The sequence below is a fragment of the Silurus aristotelis genome (assembly GCF_946808225.1).
Source record: "Silurus aristotelis genome assembly, chromosome: 14".
NCBI classification, from domain to species: Eukaryota; Metazoa; Chordata; class Actinopteri; order Siluriformes; family Siluridae; genus Silurus; species Silurus aristotelis.
Genome location: NC_139587.1, coordinates 25121839 through 25136741, shown reverse-complemented (window position 1 = coordinate 25136741; position 14903 = coordinate 25121839). Strand labels below are relative to the sequence as shown.

Here is a 14903-nt window from a genome sequence, read left to right as displayed (position 1 = left end):
GCCCAGGAACGTGACTTAGACGTTTTAACTTAGACAAACAAATAAATTTGTTGTTTTTTGTCGGTGAAATTTTAAAAGGATAAAAATATAAAACTCGAGTTTGTTTGTTTTATTTTTCTCCACGGCGAAGCAACTTTTCCACCCGTGTCCCCGTGCACGCGCCACCAACTGTTGACGAAGCCAAAACTCCCAGTAAACTACCGAAAACAACCAACTTCCCCCCACCCACCCCGTAACTCTTCCCGTTCGGTCCGCTGTTTACCTTCACAGCCAGCGACTAGAGCGGGACGCCAGAGACATGTCCGGGCTTTAGTGTTCCCCTTCAGCAGCCTGTGATCTCTCGCTAGAAGCTGCCATCTTGTCCTCCTCCTCCTGCTGCTGCTGCTGCTGCTGTGGCTGTTCTTGGACAACGAGGGAGAAAACAGCGTCCGTCGCCTCCCTCATGTCGAACTACACACAACTCGCTCTTTAAGCCATGCACTCAGCCCGGAATTAGTCCACGGTGGAATTCACGGTCCTCCTCGGCATCAAGAGTGAGTTCCGCTCGTCATATCGAAGGGAAAACGGGAGAAAAAAAAATTGAGGAAAAAAAATAAAAAATAAAAATCCCCCTCCACCGAGAACCTTCTGCTTCCTGTCTCGGCTTGTGTCTGCAACTTAGCGAGGCGCGAGCTGTTGCTCCACAAGCAGCGCCTCCCACTTCCGCCTTCTTCTTCTTCGCTCCTGCGTCATCTCGTGGAGGCGGAAGTAACTTTTCCCTTATTACCCGCTTCGCACGCTGCACACCGTCATTCATTTACACTTCCCTTCTAGTTCAAACTAAAACATTTCGGATTGACCTCGACGCGTTTAAAATACGATTTACGCCATATATTTATATATGCACGCCCGTTTGCCCGAAAAGTTATTTTTGTAGTCCTGATTCATGCACTACATTTCCCATAGGCACTCAGTGAGGAACGTCTGGGGAACCAATCATAGCATGACATTACATCCGGGTATTTTAAAGACGGACACGCGTGGTCTAAAACGAGGAATTTCGTTTATATTTCCTGTTTATATGATCGTATAATTATTTTCGACGAAAAAAAGAAAAAAAAATGAGTTTGAGTTTGAAAATGCGGGTTCATTTTGTGTGCGTGAAGTATAATTTCAGACTAGATTGAGAAGAAAGTTATATATTAAGATATATGTTAATTTGGGAATGATGATAGTGTATAATTAGAAAGGACCCTGTTATTTATATATGAACATAAAATTAAAGTGAAGTGTAAAATGTATTCTAACTGAAAAAGAATGGCAGAGAATTGTGTGAGTTGCTACAGGTCGTTACTGCCATCTACTGGTAATGTTAGGTAGCACAGCCATGGAGTTTAAAAACACTATGTTATCGTGGGTAATGGAAAAAAAAAAAACAGGAATTTCTATTAAGTTTCTATTTAGGTACTGTAATTAATTTTGTTATAGCAGCTACAAACGCCGCTTCCCTTCCTTTGTCTCTCAAAAAAAAAAAAAAAAAAAAAAATCAGTCCTTAAACTTTCTTGGGTGCTGGAAACTAAAAGGAATATTATACTAATTTAGGAAAGTAATTTTAGAAAGAATAATAATCTGGAATAAACCTGAATAAAGCCAGAATAAACCGGACAAACTGTATTATTGATATATAATAAATGTATATGTATTTGATAGATGCTCTGATCCAGAGTGACTTCCAAGGTGCTTAGAAGTCTCCAATGATAAATATATTCTTAAGCTGGTTCATTAGGACACAGAGTAAGAATATAGTCAGTCTAAAACTGAGTTGGGAGAAAAAGAAAGTTAGAAAGCAAGTTTTTTAAAAAAAATAAAAAAATAGTTAGAAAGTAAGATTTCACTCTACACTGATGCTACACTGAGTCGGAGAGTAAGAACAGTGAATTGGTCACTGCAGTTTGTGTTGTAGGTGAAGAAAACAGCAGTGATACACGAGCTCGAGTGCAGTCCTGTTTATTAAAGGAAAGCTACTGGGTTAAAGATGCGAGTTAAAGACACATGGCACAAACGACCTTTTACGGTACACACAGCGATGATAAGTAGGACCATCTGTACAGCATGTGGTGTGGTATCCGTTGCAAACATGCTTCGTGGACACACGGTTTGATCAAACGATGCTACAGGAAGAAATAAAATACACCATCGCCTTTAATGCCTCGTCCCCTCGTCAAACACTCGCTGAATTTTCTACGTCGAGACTGAGAATTCACAAATCTGTTAGATCTCTTTATTCCCTCTTCTCTTTGTGAATACTGCATCGTAACAGTGTAGGACAGAGACACGAAAAGCAACGTGGGAACGATTTCTTTTGTGAAACATGCGTAAAAATGTAATCGAGAAAAATTCAAAAAATTCGTTTAAAAAAAAAGATTACACGGATTTACCCTCTGGACCAAACAACCACACACACACACACACACACACACCACCCAAATAAATGTGAAACGAATAAAATCGGCACAAAGCGAAACGGGGAAGAGAGCAGCACACATTTAACCGAGGCCGGCCCTCCACTAAGGCACCAATCAGATTCTGTACACCTTCGCACCATCCAAAAAAAAAAAAGAAAAAAAGAAAAAAAAAGGCAGCCCCCCCCCCACACACACACACACAGTAGGATCTTGTTTGGCCGAGCTTGATTAAGATTATAACAATGTACCAGTTCAACTGTTGTACAGGGAAGTTGCGAAGAAATGTTATCTACAGTAGTTCAGCGTTAGAGGTGTGGAGGGGGCGGAGCTTAAATCTCCCAATAGGAATTCTTAGATTTTTATTTATGGGTTTTTTATGAAGTTTCTGAGGTAATTATTTTGAGATAAAGGTAATATTTCGAAGTAACAATGATCTCCTCAAAAGGGTCCTGAATTGTACAACTTCTGTGTCGAGCTCAAATTTTCTTGGCCTTCCTGGTCATTTGTCCGAAATGGGGAAAATTGATTTATTTTTTTTGCGGAATTTGTGGCAGAATGTGCGTTTATGCATCAAGTGTAATATTATTAATCATCTACATTCTTAGGTTTCTGTAACAATGTCGTTCTAAACGAACTGAAAAAAAACAAAACACCATCCACACCTTCAAGTGGCACAGAACTAAAGCAAGAACGAAAATATAAGTTTGTGGGATACGAATATGGCAGGATAGTAGGCTCTAAATGTTTTGTTTTTTGATATAAATCCTTTGTTAGCATAGACAGAAGGTGAGTTTTGGGGATATAATCTGCAAAACCATAAACCCAGTTGTTTCTAGGACCCTACGAAAGGCTGCCTGGTTCATTCCACTCGTCAGTTTTATGTGACGCGCCACCCCCCCACCCCCTAAGTAGCCCCGCTCCCCCCGGCCTGAATGGCGTCCTCCAAGAGGTTGTGGTAAAACGGCGAGTAGACGAGCTTGTTGAAGTTCACCAGACGGTTCAGTCTGGTTCCGATGTCTTCCAGCTCTTTGCTGATGGGAACCAGACCGCCAGGAACAGCCGGTAAGCCCCCTTGAGGACCCAGTTCCATGAAGGCCAGGAGATAGCCCTGGATCCGGGAATCTGTTCAACAACAACAACAAAGAAAGAAATGAGCGGCTGTGTAGACACAAATCAGCCACAGAAGTACACTATATGTCGACACCTGACCATAAGATACACGTGGGCTTTTTTAAACATCCCATACCACATTTAGTCCCCATTTGCTTTTCTAATAACCTCCAATCTTCTGGGAAGATGTTCCACTAGATCCTGGAACTGTGCCCAGTACCCCAGTTTACTAAAACCCTTGAGGCTGAATGAGCAGAAATCTCCACAAATGGAGACTACATGTTAAATGGGATAATCAGAAATATGGTTTATATTGGTTTCAGTTCTGAACAGAGCTTTAAAAATATATATAGTACAGAATATATGATAGTTTCTTGTATTCTCCTGTAATTATTATTATTATTTTAAATAAGCTTTCTTGCACCTAAGCCAATGAGAGCCCTGTAATTCAAACAAATAAAGTCATTACCGACGAGTTTACGGATGGGGTTATCGTGGGACTTGACGGCTGCAATCTGGCCTTTCAGGGTGTTCTCTCTGTCTGGATGAAAAGGTGAGAAGCCATGCTGAGTCAGACGTTCCATCAGCTCCAAACACAGTTTCTCTCCGATGGCCGTTAAAGTGTTGTCTGCTTTGAAAGACCTGTAAACCCATACATACAGGCAGACAGAGATTTGATTGCTCTCGTCTTTGAGTATGGAGAGAAGCAGATTGATCGCCGGTGTGCAGTTTCATGCTTACGGTGTGTGCATATCAACCAGCAGGATCCTCACGGTGCTCTTCAGTGTGTCCATAAGACCTGGCAACCCTGTGATCGCCTCCCCTGCAATGTTATACACGATCAGCAGCACAGACGCCACCATTGCCAAGCGCTCCAGCTCGAGCTGCATCTCCAGAAACCTGCCGCGGTCCATCAGCAGTGTCTGCGAGACAGGCAGAGAGAGAGCGAGAGAGAGAGAGAGAGAGAGAGAGAGAGAGAGAGAGAGAGAGAGAGAGAGAGAGAGAGAGGATTTAATTTCAAGAAAATAAACAATGAAAGTAAAGGAGGGAGGGGGAAGGGCAGGTTGTAGAGGACGAGATGATGGTTTATAGAGGGAAAACAGATATGCATAGAAAAGTGGCAGACAGGATACGAGCAGACAGAGAGAAACAGCCAGATAGAGAAATATAGTCAGACAGATGGAAAAAATAGGGAAAAACAGAATGACAGAAATGGAAGTAAAGGCAAATACACAGATAGAACAGAAAAACTAACAAAAGAACAGAAAGACAGACAGATATATAAACAGATGGTAAGTAGTTGTGTTATAATGGCACTCAGAAATGTCAGTAGCCACTGGCCCACCTCGGGGAAAGTATCTGGTCTGTCCTCCCAGCGCAGCAGTTGTAAATAGGCGTGGTTTTGGATGTTCTGTAAAAGCTGTGAGGAGGACCCGGGTGAGCCTGCTGCACCCTCTTCAGCACCTTTAACGAACGAGTCTGCCGACTCCCTCAGCCATTTCTGAGTGTAGTCCAGAGCATCTGAAAACAAGCACAAATTTATATGAAGGCTGATAGACACTTTTGAGTTTCTTTCATCACTCATCGTGCACACACTATGTGGACAAAAGTATCAGGACACCTCACACGGAACCCTGAAGGCGCATGCTTGTATAGGATGCGGAAGGACGAGCTTGAACTAGGAGACTCAAACCTGACCCAGCATGACAATACCCCTGTGCACAAAGCCAGCTCCATGAAGATATGATTTAGAGTGGAAGATCTTGAGAAACCTTCTATAGATCTCTGACCCAAACACTACTGAATACCTTTGGGATGAGTTGATAACACGATGACAGCAGCGCCCCAGGCCTCTTCACCTCACCCACATCAGTACCTGACTTTACTAACACCCTTGTGGCTAAATGAGCACAAATCTTCACGAGTGGAACATGCCAGAAAAGAGTGAATAAATGTGGAATCTGATGTTCAAAAAACACATACGAATCCAATAGTCAGGTGTCCACAAACCTTTGACCATATAGTGTAGCGGCTATTAACGTTCCTTACATTTACACCTTGAGACTCCTTTGTTTAATGCTAAATATCTCCTTATAAAAATTTTCACAAGTATTTTGTTTGATGATTTGTAATGTATAAGAAGTCGTCTCACTAGGCTGTTTGTTGAGTAACTCCTGAAACTTGTTCCTCTCGTACTCCACCGAGTGCTGCAGCAGTTGTGGCCGGAGACTACTGACAGCAAAGTTGGCCATGTCAATCTTCATTTTGTCCAACACGGGAAAAATAGACCTGCGAGGCGGGGAATATAGTTGTACTCTATAAATACTGAAATGGGATCGACACAAAGAGGAGGCAAAGGCAGCTGTGTGACCTCCCTACTCAAGGAGACTTTAGGAGAAGGTCGGTGATCCCTCACCTGAAAAGAAGCACGGTGTCCGTGATGTCCCGCAGCTGGTGCACTTCTTTGTCCCGACACGGCGCACAAAAGTCGGCCATGGTGTTGATGATGAACTTGGCCACCTTGCCGATTTCCAGCGCCCCGTTCTCCGCCTGCTGCTGGATGAGCGACAGGTCCAGCGCCTCCTCGATCTGTCCTTTCAGACGCGTCTGGTACGGCATCAGGAAGGACAGCAGGGTCTAGAGATGGGCATCGGAAATGAGTAATTGCCACGATTCTGACCTGAGATGATATTACGCTTGATCTAAGCTGAATTGATTATTATGAATGCTCATACATAAGACCTTTACAGACCAGGAGATCAGAACAGAAATCAGTTTATTTGCATCAACACCTATCAGACACATCAATCATGTCAGGGAGAAAAAAAAAGCAATCTGGCGTTCATAATATTACATTTCAATTTTTTTTTCCCAAATACATTTAATGTTCCTTTGAAAAGCTTTAGAACAAAGGAAACTGCAACATTGTATTAACTTCAAAAGGGGGCGGTATGGGAATGGCTGTTTATAGCTGCTAGAAACGGAAAGCATTCGTACCTATAATTGATACTTGGATTTTACGGAACCCTGATCAAGACTCTGTGGCTTTAACGATCTTACCTCTTTAATTTCCCCGACCAGTTTAATAGCGTGCTCGTAGACAGGCGGGTCGTCGTTTAGCTGGGTTTCGAGACAATCCCAGAATGCTTTGTGAACAATTTCCTTAACTCGTTTCTCTAAACTGCAAATACAAAAAGGAAGAAAATAAAAGTTAATGTTCTCGTCTAGTTTCATGATGAGTAATTTAATTTCATGAATAAAAATGACTGTACCTTCCCTCAGCAGGTTCACTGGGTTTGATTTGGAAGCCACCGTTCACTACGATCTCGTGAGCCAGCGCCATGTTAGTCACGCCTTTAGCAGTCTCCATCAGCTCCTCCACCGACACCAACTTGGACGGGCTGGCTGTTAACACAATAAACAATTATACAGCCCCCCTTGGTCAGATCGGAAACTTTTTACACCAAATACAGGGTATACAAAGACCTCATCATGTAGTTATTTGGCTGGAAAAGTCAGATGTCACCATATTTTCAATGAAAATATCAACATCTTCAGTTCTGCTACCTCCAGCTCCACCTCCTGTCTTTTACTCAATGCCACTGTCTCTAACCCATACAACATCTCAGGTCTCACCACAGTCCTATAAACTTTCCCTTTCACTCTCACAGATACTCTTCTATCACAAATCACTCCTGCTATCACTCTTCTCCACCCACTCCACCCTGCCTGCACTCTTCTCTTTTACTTCTCTAACACACTCTCCATTACTTTGCACTGTTGACCCCAGGAACCTGAACTCCTCCACCTTTTCCACCTCTTCTCCCTGCAACCGCACCATTAAACTGCCCTCCCTTTCATTCACACACATGAACTCTGTCTTACTCCTACTGACTTTCATTCCCCTTCTCTCCAGCACGTACCTCCACCTCTCCAGGCTCTTCTCAACCTGCTCTCTACTCTCACCACAAATCACAATATCATCCGCGAACATCATAGTCCACGGACACTCCTGTCTGACCTCGTCTGTCAACCTGTCCATCACCACTGCAAACAGGAAAGGGCTCAGAGCCGATCCTTGCTGCAGTCCAACCTCCACCTTAAACCAGGCTGTCGTTCCTACTGCACACTTCACTGCTGTCACATGGTCATCAAACATGTCCTGCACCACCCTCACATACTTCTCTTTCACACCTGCCTTTCTCATACAATACCACAACTCCTATCTCCACCCTATCATACGCTTTCTCTAAATCCACAAACACACAATGCAACTCCTTCTGACCTTCTGTATACTTCTCCATCAACATTCTCAAAGCAAACAATGCATCTGTGGTGCATCTTCCTGGTCACCTCTTCCGCTTCCACTACTCTTTCCCATAACTTCATAGTGTGACTGATCAACCTTATTCCCTCGTAGTTACTGCAGGTCTGCACATCTCCATTATTCCTAAAGATCGCTACAAGCACACTCCTTCTCCCTTTCACAGTTATAAATAGGTATAAATCAACAACAACAAAATTCAGTCCTGAACCCAGCTTTCTGCTTCCTCTGCACTACTTCTAAATAGCCACTGTTAGCAAAGAGAAAAAAACTAAAACAAAGCATTCAATGTGCTCAACATAAAACTAGCTAAAAGCTAAATCAGTAAATTCCTCTCTTTTATGTAACATGTTGCAACGATTGGGGGTTGAGGATTCTTGACAGTGTGGAGAAGGAACTCCATGATGCTGAAGACACACCAATTACCATGCCTGTAACAATTACATTGTATTATTAAATACAATTTATGCAACTCAGGAAAAAGCTTCTTTATACTCGTACAAATATTTACACACGCTGAACAGGGCAGTTTCATTTGGACATTTCTTGGGCAACAATGGTTTTGCAACAAGAAGTTAATTTTTTCAGACACATTATCTGGCAGCAAGCACATGCAAAGGGCACAACAGGGTGGAATGCAGAAATTCGTTTGTTCTCCAGATTTGGGAACAAGACAACATGTGGCTGTCATGAGATCGACATTCTTTCTGGAAAAATCTGTTTCCCATTTCTATAATGGCCCCATCAATGTTAAGCAGATATCTTATCAGAGAATGACAGAAGGTGATGGTGGCATTATTGGAATCATTAGAAACATTATTTGTATATGATGTCATGGTCTAAGGTTAAAAAATAAATAAATTGGGTATTCGTAGGCCGAGAACAAAAAAAGACCATTGATTTGTGGGTTTGAAAACCAAAACAGGGTTTTAGTACCAGAACACAAGACAGCATACGGGGCAAATCTTATACTATGGTTTGAAATGTAACCTATTCTCAATTTGATAATAGAGATCTCAACGAGATTAATGACTTATACTTCAGAAATGACATATTTATGATAGAAGTGGTAGAAATAAAAAAACTCTAAAACGCTCTTACATGGAGGAGTCTGTCGGTGAGGACTCGGCGTGTTCGTTCTGATTCGTTTACGCAGCATCTCTTCGGATCCATCTGTCTGGCCTTTGGAGTCTTCTGACTCTTCAGAGTCGACCTTCTTTCCCTCCTCATTGGATGAGTCATTGGGTTCTTTGGGCATCCTCTACAAGTCAGCGGTGATCTGGACAAAGATTCAGATTGGTTGATATAAAGAAATTTTAGGAAGAAAATACTGAGGAACATCAGATTAATGCAAACTGGCATGATACTCTGAATCCATGCTTTCCATTATGGTACGTCTATTAAAATACATATATGCAAAAATCTTTTAAATAAAATTCATAAAAAAAAGAGCGAGAGACACCCCGAAAAACTGTGCAGCATTGCCATTTTATTTCCATTATTTCCTGTGTTACTGTTTATCACTTTTCTTCATGTTCTTCTTCAGGAAGGTACAGTGGTGTGAAAAAGTGTTTGCCCCCTTTCTGATTTCTTATTGCTTTGCATGTTTGTCACACTTTAATGTTTCAGATTATTAAACTATCTTAAATATTAGTAAAAGATAACACAAGTGAACACAACATGCAGTTTTTAAAATGAAGGTTTGTATTATTGAGGGAAAACAAAATCCAAAACTACATGGCCCTGTGTGAAATAGTGTTTGGCCCCCCCCTGTTAAAACCGTGGGTTATCTCACCTGAGTTCAATTACTCTAGCCACACCCAGGCCTGATTAATGCCACGCCTGTTCGCAATCAAGAAATCTCTTAAATAGGACCTGCCTGACAAAGTGAAGTAGAAGTTGCGAACAGGTGTTTGGTTTAATGATCTAAAACATTAAATGTGACAAACATGCAAAAGAAATAAGTAATTAGGACACACTTTTTCACACCACTGCAAATATGACCACTGCAAAAAAAAGGATTGGTCTCCTGGTCATAAATACGGTATGTGATTTTTAAATGTTGCATTCCACAAAATTAATCCCAATTTGTTATAATTCCCTTCACTCTGGATCATCACTGAAAAATGAAGAGAGACAAAACTTTTCTAACTCTTTAAACGAACATTCTTTTCACTGAAACACCACTACTTCATGCTGATTTTAGCCGATTCAAATCAGATGATAGAATTACATCTAATTTCTATCTGGGAAAAGAAAATGAAAGGCACGGATCGCACAGAAAAAATGAAACATTCGAGGAAAATGAATGGAATTTCTAGAAAAATCCGTCAGTGAGACCCTGTAGATAATGTGCATAGTTTTAATTAAAAATAAATAAATAAATAAAAATCAACCAACCAACCAAATTCATACAACGTGAATATACTATAAGAGCATGTATGTTCGCCCTTTGTCTTTCCACGTTTTTTTTTTATTGCTTTTGAACAGCCTTTGAATCTTCTCAGTGATAATTATTCCTGACATCTCTGTTCTGTACTGTATATATGGTCTTTCTCAATTCAGGTCTGATGGTTGAGAAGCTCAGGGTGAAAAGATGAGGAAAAAAAGATCATAAAGTCATAAATACGGTATGTGATTTTTAAATGTTGCATTCCACAAAATTAATCCCAATTTGTTATATCACTCTTCTGGGAAGATGTTCCACTAGATTTTGGAGTGTGTTTATAGAAATCCGTGTTAATCAGCCACAAGCGTGTTACTAAAATCAGGTACTGATGTATGTGAGGAGGCCTGGGGTACCGTCAGCATTCACATACATCCCAAAGGTGTTCAGTAGGGATGAGATCAGATCTCTATAGTAGGTCACTCAAGACCTTCCTCTTCAAAGCAATGTAAACCAGATCTTCAAGTAGCTCATTGTGTGCACAGGGGCATCGCCATGCTGGAACAGGTTTGGGTTTCCAAGTTCAAGTGAATGCAAAATTTTATTATAGCGCCATCTAAAGACGACCTGTACAATTGTGTGCCTCCAGATTTGTTATAACAGTTTGGAAAAGAACCACATATAGCAGGAATGTTCAGGTGACCCAATACTTTTGGAAATATAGTGCATGTTAGAACAATAATCAACCAGATTCAACAATCTCCTTCTCTCGCTTTCTATCTTTCTTTTTCTCCCCCTCTCTTTCTGTCAAATTAAAAATGCTCCTGAAATATCAGTGACTTGGGCTCCTGTCCCTTTTATCTCTTTAGATCTGCTTGGTTCATCTTGGCACCCAACCTCTGGAGGGAGTTCTCTTTAATTGGAGAAACTCTGTGCAGCTGACGACGGTTTCACATAAACAGCCTGAAGATCCATAAAGTTACCGAGCAAATCAAGAACTACAAGGTTGAATATGGACTGTAATTAATATCAACAGTATAATACAATGGAGCAGGACCACAGTTTGCATGAAGATTTCTGCATGTAAGAGCCCATCACTGAACAGTAAACCTTAACAATGATGGAACACCCAGACGAGAATGGCTTTCTTTGAGTCTGATTCCTCTCAACAGGGTTCCTACACATTTTTGTTTTTCCATAGTTTTCCAGACTCCAATTCCCAGACTTCCCAAAAGATGTTTAAGACCACATTTAATGTCTGAAATAGTTTTTTTTTTTTTTTTACAAATGCTTAATTTTATATTTAAGAAAAACTGAATAGGGAAATAGTATGGAAACAAATATTTTTCAATACTCAGCGGTTTTATTTTTCCATACTAACTTCAGACACGTGCTTTGTTAAACTAGAGTTACAAATTTGCAGCGTCGGTGTTGTAAAGCCTAACCAGCTGGAAAGCACTTGAATTGCTTGTCTGGAAAATCCCCCAACAAACCTCATTGTTACATGTTGCTGGTGCTCAGCTGTTGCCAGAGACTCGACACCATCTCACGCTGGGGTCAAGAAGTAAAAAAATAAAGGCTCCGAGACTAAAAAAAAAAAAAACGTTAAAGGTCCTTTTCATCGCTTGGATATTTGATCTGCAGGTTACCAGGCAACATGACTAGACTCGGCAAGGCAAGCCAGGTTAAAGAGGTGCGTCTTGTTTGCTCGTTACCTTTCGTAACGTTTCACCAACTCATATTGACTAAAGTTTAACGCAGAGCGCTGGCACGTTTTACTGACTCGTGCCGAGCTGAAGGAAAGATCATTTACAGCATGATGTAGTCTAGGTAGCAGATTGCAGTTTTTACCACTAAGATTTGCCAATAGATTGACAAATGTATTAGAAAAACATGGAGAATGATAGAAGGACACATCTCGACACATTTGAAGGTGCTATCTACAGTAAGTGGCTTTGCTAAGGCATCATAGGTTCATCAGTAATAACAAAATGTCCCAGCATTAAATTGGTCCAAAATCATGATGTTGTCACTGTTATGTTTTACATCTGGGATGAAGTTATGATCTTGGAATGTAGTGTTTGGTTGCAAGAAACGTTACGTTCTTTTGTTGTTGTTAATTTTTCACATGCATCTAGTCCACAGAACAGTCTACCAACAGGCTTCTAATGCTAAACAAACCTTGGACAACAGCATAGCAAACATGCGCACTGTACATGTTCAGTGGTTTCCTGATAGTGGACCAATCAATGTCAAAGTAACCTATAAGTGTGTTAACCTCAGATGTTACCCTTGGGTCCGTTGTGACCTAGTGTGATATTATTGAGATTATCCTCACAGGGGTTCACTCCATTTTCCACAAAAAAAAAACAAATAAATGCTGTCTATCTGAAGTTTGTTCAACATTCGAAGCCTTTTGGTAGACTTTTTCCATTTACAAAAATATATGCCAAAATCAAATGTAATGTTTGGTGCGAACTGAACACTGCATTCCAACATCATAACCTCACCTCATAGCGCTGGCAGCATCGGGGTTTATTGCTTGATTCCATTACTGATGGACCTATGAATCCTAGACACCTGTCCTGCACACTGTACATGTGTACCCATGGGGGTTGGGTACTGCCAAGGTGCCACTTTTGGGCCCTCAGTGTGCTTTTACATGGGTGCTGCACCATGGCTGATCCTGAGCTCTGATCACAGCTTCCTAACATCATCTGGGACTAGACCCATTTTAGTGTTGTCTGCTTATCGTAGTTCTCTGTATTAACTTTTTGGACAGAGGTAAAGATCTGATCAGGATTTAGGTCCAATATTTGCAGAACTACACAGCTGGAATGACAAACTTCCTAGGCTTTGTGTGTGTGTGTGTGTGTGTGTGTGTGTGTGTGTGTGTGTGTGTGTGTGTGTCAACAAACCATAAGGGTTTGGACCAAATGTCAAAACAGGACAGGGCCTTTCCATGTCCCTCCAGTTGGTTAGTTTGTATTGGTATGACACTGACATGACTCCTGCTTAGTCTTTAATGACTACTAACACCCTATACTAGTGCACTATGTAGGGCATGGATTAACAGCTCATAAACCCTACATAGTGCACTATAGATACTTCAGCCTTGCAGATAGTATCTATTTTCTGAAAGCGAGCTTTTTGATATCTACGCAGATGCTTTGGTTTGTGGATCAGGCTCCTCTGTTTTCCTGTCCCTCCATTCCCTAAGATCTCCCTTCAAATAATACGCAACCTTGACACGTTTTCACGTCAACACCCTTACCTGACTCTCCCGAGAATAAAAAACGACTCGATCCCAAAGCTCGGCTAGGATCAAAATAAAGTCTTCACCTCGTTCCTCACCACACAAACGTTGGTTAGATTCTCGATGAATCCTGATGGCCAAATAAACGTTTTCCTATCCATATTCCGTCAAACCCCGCCTCGTGTGCCGCAATTGGTCATTAGTTTGGGTTTAAACTCAAAAGCCGTGCGCCGTTTTGACGTTCACGGATGTTTTGAACTATCAACTAATCACAATCCAGAAATCTGGTGCTACGAACCAATCATAGCGCGGAAGGCGGGACTACCCCAATGCGTATAGGAGGAGAAGAAAAAAAAAGATCGACGCGTCTATTTACGGAAATAGAACCTATTGAAGTTCTTTAGCTTTCGGAATGAGCGAAGAAGCAACGCGGACAACTACATTTCCAATAATGCAATGCGGGTTCATGCTTGTTTTTGTAATTTAACGGTCAATTTTCTAAAACAGAAGGGATTATGGGTAGGCTGGCAAACCAATAAACAACCTTTGTGTCCTGTATATGTAACTGAATGCTGTTAGTCATATGACAAGTCAATTACAATACTTTTATTCATTTCACTGACAAATTGTGCAAAAATATCTTTTTATTTAATAGCAAATCTTTTCATTCTCGTGTGTTTCTGAAATGCATGAAACATTTTGTGCAGTAATTCGTTAAAAAATCCACGTTAATAATTCAAAGAGATGATAAATGTGTCAATAGAAGCAGCAAATGAGCACACCAAATAATATATCCTGGTTCGGAGGGGTGTCAAGAGTAAGAAATGTGTCAAAAAAGAGATAGCTGAGATTCAAAGTGGTGGCCAGGATAGAGCGTCATGAAGCGGCCATTCGTGAATTACTTTTAGAAAAATTATGATGATGAGCTTTGCCAACATTATTGAAAGAGAACCTGGGCATTCAAGGATAAGGATGGCGGATGTTTGGGACATAAAAACAATTGGCCTTTACACAGAGGGTACATTAAGACTGTCATTGTATATACTTCAATGGAAGTGTCTGGATTTATTTGTGGATTTATGGATTTACTATTGCTCATGACATGATCACCAAACATACATAGGCCATGTTTCTGAGAGTTCCCTTCAAAATATCTCCTTCAGAAACTACCATGTAGTGTACAAACAAGATAGCTTTTATTTACAATAAACTAATTCAATATTTCCATAACCCATATTGATTGAAGACATGGAAACTAGATTAGAGAGTAGAGACAGGCTGACTGTCTGGACTTCTCCTTCTCCAGTTCAGCACTTTAACTGGGTCATGGAGCCTGTGAATCTATAGTTAGTCATCTCTATAAATGGACACTGAATGGCATG

General features: G+C 41.0%; 3 protein-coding genes across 7 annotated transcripts in view; 1 reads left to right on the top strand and 2 right to left on the bottom strand.

Moving 5' to 3' along the window:
- Positions 1-888, bottom strand: part of hipk3a (homeodomain interacting protein kinase 3a) — a 36092-nt gene extending 35204 nt beyond the window's left edge. The window contains exon 1 of one of the 2 annotated variants that reach the window (XM_083560967.1): positions 263-888. The gene's annotated coding sequence lies outside the window, so the exon portion shown is untranslated. The remainder of the gene's footprint in view (positions 1-262) is intronic. The other variant, XM_083560966.1, reaches the window with a different exon arrangement.
- Positions 889-1971: 1083 nt separating this feature from the next.
- tcp11l1 (t-complex 11, testis-specific-like 1) lies at positions 1972-13787 on the bottom strand. 4 transcript variants are annotated; one of them, XM_083561072.1, is made up of 11 exons: positions 10419-10794; positions 9987-10306; positions 8981-9885; positions 6828-6960; positions 6616-6736; positions 5972-6192; positions 5708-5844; positions 4901-5076; positions 4297-4478; positions 4025-4197; positions 3166-3567 (listed from the first exon to the last, which is right to left on the bottom strand). In XM_083561072.1, the coding sequence occupies exons 3-11, from the start codon at positions 9135-9137 to the stop codon at positions 3350-3352; spliced, it is 1518 nt and encodes a 505-aa protein (XP_083417198.1). In that variant the 5' UTR covers positions 9138-9885; positions 9987-10306; positions 10419-10794; the 3' UTR covers positions 3166-3349. The 4 variants fall into 4 exon arrangements, with proteins under 4 accessions (XP_083417195.1, XP_083417198.1, XP_083417196.1 ...); XM_083561069.1 differs by lacking the exons at positions 9987-10306; positions 10419-10794 and adding an exon at positions 13540-13787 and having other exon boundaries at positions 1972-3567; positions 8981-9158; XM_083561070.1 differs by lacking the exons at positions 9987-10306; positions 10419-10794 and adding an exon at positions 13608-13750 and having other exon boundaries at positions 8981-9158.
- The window catches only part of ccdc73 (coiled-coil domain containing 73), a 27363-nt gene continuing 23381 nt past the window's right edge, over positions 10922-14903 (top strand). Inside the window, exon 1 of the mRNA XM_083560968.1 lies at positions 10922-11348. The gene's annotated coding sequence lies outside the window, so the exon portion shown is untranslated. The remainder of the gene's footprint in view (positions 11349-14903) is intronic.

Coding starts and splice junctions, on each gene's coding strand:
- tcp11l1 (XM_083561069.1), bottom strand. CDS start 9,137: ATGCCCAAAGAACCCAATGACTCATCCAATGAGGAGGGAAAGAAGGTC. Junction 6,193..6,615: donor TGGTCGGGGAAATTAAAGAG/GTAAGATCGTTA, acceptor GCCCATCTCTAG/ACCCTGCTGTCCTTCCTGAT. Junction 5,845..5,971: donor GACACCGTGCTTCTTTTCAG/GTGAGGGATCAC, acceptor CCCGCCTCGCAG/GTCTATTTTTCCCGTGTTGG.